The sequence below is a fragment of the Sander lucioperca genome, chromosome 24 (genome assembly GCF_008315115.2).
Source record: "Sander lucioperca isolate FBNREF2018 chromosome 24, SLUC_FBN_1.2, whole genome shotgun sequence".
NCBI classification, from domain to species: Eukaryota; Metazoa; Chordata; class Actinopteri; order Perciformes; family Percidae; genus Sander; species Sander lucioperca.
This window is the reverse complement of record NC_050196.1, coordinates 18,163,286-18,173,285: the sequence shown is the minus strand read 5'-3', so window position 1 is coordinate 18,173,285 and position 10,000 is coordinate 18,163,286. Positions and strand designations below refer to the sequence as shown.

The window sequence follows — 10,000 nt, the reverse complement described above, 5'->3', positions numbered from 1 at the left end:
TTCCTCGCCGTCCGCTGTCTGACGGGCGTCTGCTGCTGCTGCATCAACATCTGCTCCTTCAGCCTGGGTAACGACCGCATCCTCCGCTGCTCGTTACTGCGGCAACCGCACACGTGGACCGCATCCTTCGCTACTCGTTACCGAGGCAACCGCACGCAGTCCCGCTCGACCGGTTGTGTGCCGAGTTTGATTGGACGGACGTGTGTCCCAGACAACGTCACGCTGACCAGAACATAGACGACAAGAAGTGTTGGAGTTACACAAAGACGAGAGAACACACACACACACACACACACACACACACACACACAGACACACAGACACACACACACAGACACACAGACACACAGACACACACACACAGACACACACACACACACACACACACACACACACACACACACACAGAGACAACAAAAACGTCTAAAACTTCTAAAAAGTACTGTGTTTTATGTTATCAAGTACGATGAGAAGTAGTTCATATAGCTGCTGTAAACCCGTTACCGAGGCAACCTGAGAGAGCGTGCCTGATTGGTCGTTAGGGTGAGTGTGATTGGCCCGCGGCGGGGCGGACGGCGGACAGCTAACGAGGCCGGACAGCTTCCAGCTGCTTCCTGACCTTTGACCCGCCCAGTCTGCCAACATCCGGATAGTTTACTCCAAACCCTCTCACGTCCAGAGGAACAAGTACTCAGGTCCTTTACTGCAGTACAAGTACTAATACCACTCTGGAAACATACTCTGGGACAGAAAAACTAAAGATAGATCCTCACATTTCCTATTTTTTAAGCTTTAATGTCGCCCTTTCTGACATATTTGATGCATTTTTCCGTCTATTCCCAGAACAAAGTTGTGCAGCTTTTTAGACGTATTTTCTCGTGCTTTCCAATGCTTATTTTCTACGTGTTTGTCCCTTTTTTCAGACGTTTTTGTCAATTTTTTTTCAATTTTTTTGGACATTTTTGTCAATTTTTTCAGACGTTTTTGTCAATTTTTTTTTCATTTTTTCACAGATTTTTGTCAATTTTTTCAGACATTTTTGTCAATTTTTTCAGACATTTGTCAATTTTTTCAGACATTTGTCAATTTTTTCGGACATTTGTCAATTTTTAGACAATTTTCTTGGACATTTTTAGACATTTCTGTACATTTGTCAATTTTTTCAGACGTTTTTTGTAATTTTTTTCAGACATTTTTGTCAATTTTTTTGTCAATTTTTTGAAAAAAATTTCGGACATTTTTGTCAATTTTTTCAGACATTTTTGTCGCTTTTTTCAACATTGTTGTTGTTTACACTTCTATTGTTTGTTGTGTTTAGCGGTGGAGTGGACGGCGCCCGCGGCGCGGCTCTGGCCGCCGGCCTTCCTGCCGTTCTGCTTCAGTTTGGGGACGATGGGCGGAGCCCCGCTGGCCTGGCTCAGCAGCAGCTGGACACAGCTGCACCTGTCGCTGGCTCTGCCCCAGCTCGTCTGTCTGCCTCTATACCTGTAGGTCACACACACCTGTCTGTCTATCTCTTCACCTGTACGTCACACACTCACCTGTCTGTCTGCCTCCATACCTGTACGTCACACACCTGTCTGTCTACCTCTTCACCTGTACGTCACACACTCACCTGTCTGTCTGCCTCTATACCTGTACGTCACACACTCACCTGTCTGTCTGCCTCTATACCTGTACGTCACACACTCACCTGTCTGTCTGCCTCCATACCTGTACGTCACACACCTGTCTGTCTACCTCTTCACCTGTACGTCACACACTCACCTGTCTGTCTGCCTCCATACCTGTACGTCACACACCTGTCTGTCTACCTCTTCACCTGTACGTCACACACTCACCTGTCTGTCTGCCTCCATACCTGTACGTCACACACCTGTCTGTCTACCGCTTCACCTGTACGTCACACACTCACCTGTCTGTCTGCCTCCATACCTGTACGTCACTCACCTGTCTGTCTACCGCTTCACCTGTACGTCACACACTCACCTGTCTGTCTGCCTCCATACCTGTACGTCACACACCTGTCTGTCTACCTCTTCACCTGTACGTCACACACTCACCTGTCTGTCTGCCTCCATACCTGTACGTCACACACCTGTCTGTCTACCTCTTCACCTGTACGTCACACACTCACCTGTCTGTCTGCCTCTATACCTGTACGTCACACACTCACCTGTCTGTCTGCCTCTATACCTGTACGTCACACACTCACCTGTCTGTCTGCCTCCATACCTGTACGTCACACACCTGTCTGTCTACCTCTTCACCTGTACGTCACACACTCACCTGTCTGTCTGCCTCCATACCTGTACGTCACTCACCTGTCTGTCTGCTTCTATACCTGTACGTCACACACCTGTCTGTCTACCTCTTCACCTGTACGTCACACACTCACCTGTCTGTCTGCCTCCATACCTGTACGTCACTCACCTGTCTGTCTGCCTGCCTCCATACCTGTACGTCACACACCCGTCTGTCTACCTCTTCACCTGTACGTCACACACTCACCTGTCTGTCTGCTTCTATACCTGTACGTCACTGTTACGCCCCGTAGCTAGGGGTATCAGGACATAAACATAAAACCAGATGGAATTGGTATTAGAAAGGACATTTATTCCAGAATCAGGCAAATGACAACAAACAGAGCTCAAACAAAAGGACGAGTGGGCCGATGGGTGCTGCGGAAAACAAAAACAGAATATAACAAAAGCAGATCTTCAAAAGGAAGACTATTTCTAAATCTAAATGAAAACAAAAGATTAAACAAAAACACCTCTCTAACTTAAATACTTGGTTAAACACAAACAGTACTCACAGCACCCCTGATCCTAGTGTGACTAAAACAACACAAATGGACTAAATGCAGGAAGGATATCAGTTTTTAGATCTTACTCCTGGCCCACGTCCTCACACTCTAACAGTTTCTCCACAAAGTCTGGTCTGGCAGCTGCCCTCAGCTGCAAACAATTAGGCTCTTTAAGCTGGAGGCAGAGTTGATTGACTCCTCTCGATTGGCCAGTCAGGTGGTGGCCTGCCGCACCAATCAGCAGCTCCCTTCTCCAGGTACTGGGCGGGGCTTTCCTGGTCCATCCAATCAGCAGCACGGGATGGCACAGCCTGCTTTGCATCTCATATCATTCTCCATTATACTACACACATGAGGGTGTTGCCGGCAGCCGTAACACTCCCCCCCCATAAACACAAACTCCAAGTTTGGGTACACACAAAACAAAATACAACATATCTACACCAACCTTTACTGTAACCTGGACAGCGCATCAGCCACCACGTTCTCGGAACCCCTCTTGTGGCGGACTTCTAAATTGTAGTCTTGCACAAGCAGCGCCCAACGCATCAAGCGCTGGTTGTGATTGTACATTCGGGAGAGAAAAACCAGAGGGTTATGATCGGTGTACGCAACGATCGGAAAAGAGCTAGATCCAACATACACCTCAAAGTGCTGTAAGGCCAACAACAAAGCAAGTGTCTTTTTTTCAATGGTTGAATAGTTAAACTGATGTTTGTTAAACTTTCTGGAAAGTACACCGGGTGATCCACTCCATTAGCATCTTCCTGTAGCAGAACAGCACCTGCACCCACTCCGCTTGCGTCCACCTCCGGTTTGAATGGCCTGGCGAAATCTGGAGCCGCCAGCACGGGGGCGTGACACAAGAGCGCCTTGAGACTGTCAAATGCGATCTGACAGTCTGAAGACCACACAAACTCCACCTTAGGGCTCAATAAGCGAGTTAATGGCTGAGCAACAGTGGAAAAGTTACGGCAGAATGCTCTGTAGTAACCTGCCATTCCAAGAAACGAACGTAGAGCTTTACGCGTAGCAGGAACCGGACAGAATGAAATAGCACTGATTTTGGCCTCTACAGGGCGCACCTGTCCCTGCCCTACCCATCTACCCAAATAGGTAACGGTAGCTTTGCCAAACCTACACGCCAGATTCAATGTAAGATTGGCCTGAGCGAGCCTACTGAAGATTTTCCCCAAGATACATAGGTGCTCCTCCCACGTATCTGTATACACGATTAAATCATCCAAATAAGCATTACAATTACTCACCCCTGATAACACAGTATTCACCAAACGCTGGGAGGTCGCAGGAGCATTGCACATGCCAAACGCCATGACCTTATACTGTGCAAAATGGTCGGGTGTAACGAACGCAGAAACAACAGCGGCACGGTCAGTCAAAGGTACCTGCCAGTAACCTTTTGCACACACTCTTACCACACTCTTGGTAACGGATACGAGTCACGCACTGTAACAGCGTTCACCTTACAGCGAGCCGTCGGGCTTAGTTTCAACGAGACAAGGCGAACTCCACGAACTAGAACTGGGTTCAGCGAACCCATTTTTAAGAAGATATTGCACTTCCCCTTTCAGTAATTCACGCTTAAATTAGTTTGCCCGGTACGGATGTTGTTTTATTGGACGGGGATCTGTCAGTTCAATGTCAAGGTTGATGACATCCTATCTATGTTCAGCAGGTAAATGTTGTAGCTGGGATGGTAACTCTGCTATCGCCTCGGAGTTTGGGAGTCGAGAACCCAACTGGACTGGATGACGCGGCCGCAGGTCATCACAGTCGGATAGGAGCGCAGGATCAGTTACGATCAGAGCGGCACTCCGGGGAAGCGGCTCTGACTTGTCCACAGGACAGTTTTTATCACTTTCCCTATGTTGGTACAGCTTTAGCATGTTAATATGACAGACGCGCGTTTTTCTCCTTCGCTCGGGAGTACTGATAACATAGTCTGTGTCACTGAGGCGTTCACGGACCTCATGCGGACCGGTAAATTTGGCAGAGAGCCCTGAAGCAGGTATAGGCAATAATGCCAACACTAAATCACCAGGACAGAAAGAGCGAATCACAGCAGAACGGTCATAGCGTCTCTTCATCACTTCTTGTGAACCGGACAACGACTGCTTGGCGAGTGCATTGGCGATATGTAGCCGCTCACGGAAGTGGCTGACGTAATCTAGTACATTTTTGGTAGGTGACGATTTGAGCGACATGAACTGGTCATGTAATGTTTTGAGCGGGCCACGGGGTGTATGCCCAAACACGAGCTGAGCAGGACTGAAACCCAAAGACTCCTGAATGGCTTCACGCGCTGCAAACAAAACAAAAGGAACCCCTTCATCCCAATCAGTTCCGTTTTCCAAACAGTACTTGCGAAGCATGGATTTGAGCGTCTGATGCCATCGCTCCAGAGCCCCCTGGGACTCAGGATGATAAGCAGAGGAAACAGCATGTTTAACATGCAGTGTGCTGAGTACCTGTTTGAACAGCTTTGACTGAAAATTGGTACCCTGATCCGACTGGATTACACGGGGGAGGCCGAAGGTAGAAAAGAATTTGGCGAGTGACTTCACCACCGATTTGGCTGTAATGTTACGGAGTGGAACTGCTTCAGGAAAACGAGTCGCTGCGCACATAACGGTAAGTAGATATTGGTTTCCACTTTTAGTACGGGGTAACGGGCCCACACAGTCTATTATCACCCGATCGAATGGCTCGTCTATTACAGGAATAGGACGCAAAGGGGCAGGAGGGATTGTCTGGTTTGGCTTTCCTGCTATCTGACATACATGACAACTACGGCAGAACTTTGCTACATCCGCCTTTAACCCTGGCCAAAAGAAGTGTCTTAGGATCAGCTGATAAGTCTTCGTGACCCCTAAGAGCCCTGACCACTTACTTTCATGTGCTACTGACAGTACATGTTGTCTATACACAGTGGGCACTAATATTTGGTAGACATGGTGTCTACCAAATAGTAGTCCAATCAGCATCAGTATCGGGGAGTGGGGACCATCTGCGAACTAAGACATCTTTATCTTGCATGAAAGCTACTTTCTCTACACTTGCTTTGTCACTGTCAAACACAGGACTTTCACCCAGGAGACCGGGGGTCGGGTCCCACGTGTCACGTTTCCTAAACTCAACTGTAGGTTTCTCACAATAACACGCCAAGTTGCGTGTATGTGTACGTCCGCTGTATACAACGTAGACATACACGCGAAGTGTTTACGCGAAGTCATGTTGAAAATTACAACACAAAGGAAGGCCGAGGCGACGTATATCCGGCCTAAATGAGTGAAATCCAGCTGAATTCCCGTCGGCAACGGAGCAATCCCGGAAGAGGAACGTGGTGGATATAGACTAGGAAACACTAAATGACATTTTTTCTGACATTTTATAGACCAAACAACCAATCAATTAATCGACAATAAAAATAATCGTTAGCTGCAGCTCTACAGCCGATAACGCTGAGCTATAAGCTGATCTGTGTCTAGGGAACACAAACAGAACTTAACTCCACCAGTACGATACCCTGAATTGGCAGAGCATCACAAACAGCCACAGGAAAGAACCCGGTAACTAGAGCTTAGATCGGCCCAAAAAAATCCAGCCCGAACCTGCCCGAGCCCGAGCACGTTGCGTCCGAGCCCGGCCCGGCCCGACACATTAACTGGAATTATGAGCCCGAGCCACGTGGGCCGTTATAACTGACGTTCTCAACTACAATTCAGTTGTTTGAACTGCAGAAATCTGTTTAGAATAATACAACAAGGACGAAGCTGTAAACTGCTGTTAGTTTATTCAGAATGGAACGGATCGCAAATGATCTGAATGAAGAAACGTAAAAAAAAAAAAAGAAACAATGATGAACAACATATTGTTGTCACTGCCCACGACTTGTTTAAACTGCTTCCATACCTCCGACTTTCCTCCACACTTGCTCAAAGGTAATCCTCCTGTTTTTCTTTTTTTCTTTACATCTTCAAGCTCCCGGTGTGATGCGTGTGAGAGGAGGAGACTCCGCGCATGAAGTGCTGCATTTAGTAACTGCAGCCTAACTTTTGTACACATTTGTTACTTCTATATAGCCTATATATGTATTTATAATATTTCTGATTATGGCATAGCTATCTCCCCACCCAAATAGGATAATAAGGTAATGGATAAAAAAAAAAAATTGCTTGATCAAGGGTCCGGCCGGGCCGGTTCGGTCCGAGGATGTGGCGGAAAATAACGTTGGGCTCGGGCTTGGGCCGAGAATCTAAACTCTACCGGTAACTAACTTAGACTGAATGTGGACGCGGTGCACAGGACGAGGAATGTAACCCATCTCTACGCCACGGAGCACCGAACCAAACCCGCAAGCTGATTGTTCAGAAAAAGGTAACGCTGACGCCAATATTACCGACTGGGAACAAGCGGTGTCCCTCAGCACCCGGACAGAGCGCTGATCTACAGGCGTGCCGGTGAGTGAAATGCGTACGTCAAAGACAAACGGTTTGAAGCAGGCATCCAACTCTTCACATTTCTCAGTTCTTGTACCGTGGTCTGTTTTAATCAGGCCAATGCCCTTAGGCTGGGAAGATCGTGACGATTGCTCTTTACGTTTCAACGTCGGACAGCAAGATGACAATAGAAACATGTCTTCTCATCTTTTTCCGCACCCGGCGTTTTGTGGACAGAGGAAGGTGAAAAAGGGACTCGACGAGGTCTGTCAGGAAAGGAAGCTAACGTTGCTGCAGCAGTTCAAGTTGTTACTTTCTGCTCATTTAAGTAAACAACAATGCGCTCTGGCAGACATTTTTTAAAATCCTCAACCAGAAGTAGTTCTCTCAGAGCATTGAAGTTATCAGCAGAGCAGGCAGCACACCACGTATCTAACAACACACCCTTCTCTCTAGCATACTCAGTATAAGTCTGATTCTGTGATTTTCTATGACTCCTAAATTTCTGACGGTATGCCTCAGGGACTAGTTCATAGGTGCACAGAATAGCAGACTTCACAGTTGTCGGTACACGATCCGTTCTGCCTGCACGATCCGTTCTGCACATGCGCAAAATGTTTGCGCATGCGCGGTTGTACGAGGATTTACGACACTGCACGATCTGTTCCACGCTTCCGGTCGACAGCCAAACTAACGTTAGTTTAGCTAACAGCTAATTCGGCTAACCGCGAGCCTCCACAGGCAAGCTAACGTTAGTTTAGCTAACGGCTCATTCGGCTAACCGCTAGCTGATTGTAGCGGTCTGCCGTTAGCCTCCACAGGCAAGCTAACGTTAGTTTAGCTAACAGCTAATTCGGCTAACTGCTAGCTGAGACAGCATGTAATAACTTTAAAAGACCCTCAAAATAAAACTTGAAAATAAACGTTGACATATATAACAAACACCTAACATATATAACAGCTGTTACGTCAGTTCTACTCTACTTGTGCTCATTTAAAATCCAATCACTCAATACTTGTCTTTATTGTTATTACTGTGAAGTCTTAATTTAGCTGTAGCTGCTTTTCCCATTACGTTTGAGTTAACGTTATTTTAGACTGAATCTAGCTGTCAGCTAGCGGTTAGCCGAATCAGCTGTTAGCTAAACTAACGTTAGCTTCCCGGTGGAGGCTAGCCATAGGCTAGCGTGGAACAGATCGTGCAGGTCGTATCCTCGGTAAAACAGTATTATCTTGCGCATGTGCAGAACGGATCGTGCAGGCACAGACTTCACAGACTCATAATTTAAACTCTCTTCTAAAGAGAGCGCTGCCATGGCTTCCTGGGCTTTGCCATGGAGTTTACACTGGAGCAACAGAGTCCAAACGTCAGTCGGCCAACTGCAGACCAACTGCAATGCGCTCAAACACACTAAAGTAGGAGTCAACCTCAGATTCACGGAACAACGGCACTAGAGCAATGTGCTTGCTTATATCAAAAGCCATGGTCATTGGACTGGCAGAATTTCCAGTGGAGGGGGGGGTGAGTGACGCACCTGGAGCAGTAGCAGGCAGGCTTTCACCTTACACCTGTACATCACACACCTGTCTGTCTGCCTCTATACCTGTACATCACACACCTGTCTGTCTGCCTCTATACCTGTACATCACACACCTGTCTGTCTGCCTCTATACCTGTACATCACACACCTGTCTGTCTGCCTCTATACCTGTACATCACACACCTGTCTGTCTGCCTCTATACCTGTACATCACACACCTGTCTGTCTGCCTCTATACCTGTACATCACACACCTGTCTGTCTGCCTCTATACCTGTACATCACACACCTGTCTGTCTGCCTCTATACCTGTACATCACACACCTGTCTGTCTGCCTCTATACCTGTACATCACACACCTGTCTGTCTGCCTCTATACCTGTACGCCACACACTCACCTGTCTGTCTGCCTCTATACCTGTACATGACACACCTGTCTGTCTGCCTCTATACCTGTACATCACACACCTGTCTGTCTGCCTCTATACCTGTACATCACACACCTGTCTGTCTGCCTCTATACCTGAACGTCACACACTCACCTGTCTGTCTGCCTCCATACCTGTACATCACACACCTGTCTGTCTGCCTCTATACCTGTACATCACACACCTGTCTGTCTCTATACCTGTACGTCACACACTCACCTGTCTGTCTGCCTCCATACCTGTACATCACACACCTGTCTGTCTCTATACCTGTACGTCACACACTCACCTGTCTGTCTGCCTCTATACCTGTACGTTACACACTCACCTGTCTGTCTGCCTCCATACCTGTACGTCACACACTCACCTGTCTGTCTGCCTCCATACCTGTACATCACACACCTGTCTGTCTGCCTCTATACCTGTACATCACACACCTGTCTGTCTGCCTCTATACCTGTACATCACACACCTGTCTGTCTGCCTCTATACCTGTATGTCACACACTCACCTGTCTGTCTGCCTCCATACCTGTACGTCACACACTCACCTGTCTGTCTGCCTCCATACCTGTACATCACTCACCTGTCTGTCTTTCTTTCCAGCTCCATCCCAGAGTCGCCTCGCTGGCTGTTGTTGAGAAGAAGGACGGATGTTTTGGAGCGTTACCGTAGCAACAGCCCGGCAGATAGACAGTGTCTGGATTTGGTAAACACACCCAGGTTACACCTAAAAGAAAGAAGCCACAAAAACGTTGAAAAAA

The 10,000-nt window shown here is 47.5% G+C and overlaps 1 protein-coding gene across 3 annotated transcripts in view; it reads left to right on the top strand.

Annotated features, from left to right (window-relative positions):
- LOC116067409 (solute carrier family 22 member 13) overlaps positions 1–10,000 on the top strand; it is a 17,554-nt gene that overhangs the window by 2,382 nt on the left and 5,172 nt on the right. For all 3 annotated transcript variants that reach the window (XM_031323831.2, XM_035998370.1, XM_035998371.1), the window contains exons 3-5: positions 1–67; positions 1,319–1,487; positions 9,843–9,945. The exon at positions 1–67 is cut by the window's left edge and continues 88 nt beyond it. In XM_031323831.2, coding sequence (XP_031179691.1) covers positions 1–67; positions 1,319–1,487; positions 9,843–9,945 — 339 coding nt within the window. The remainder of the gene's footprint in view (positions 68–1,318; positions 1,488–9,842; positions 9,946–10,000) is intronic.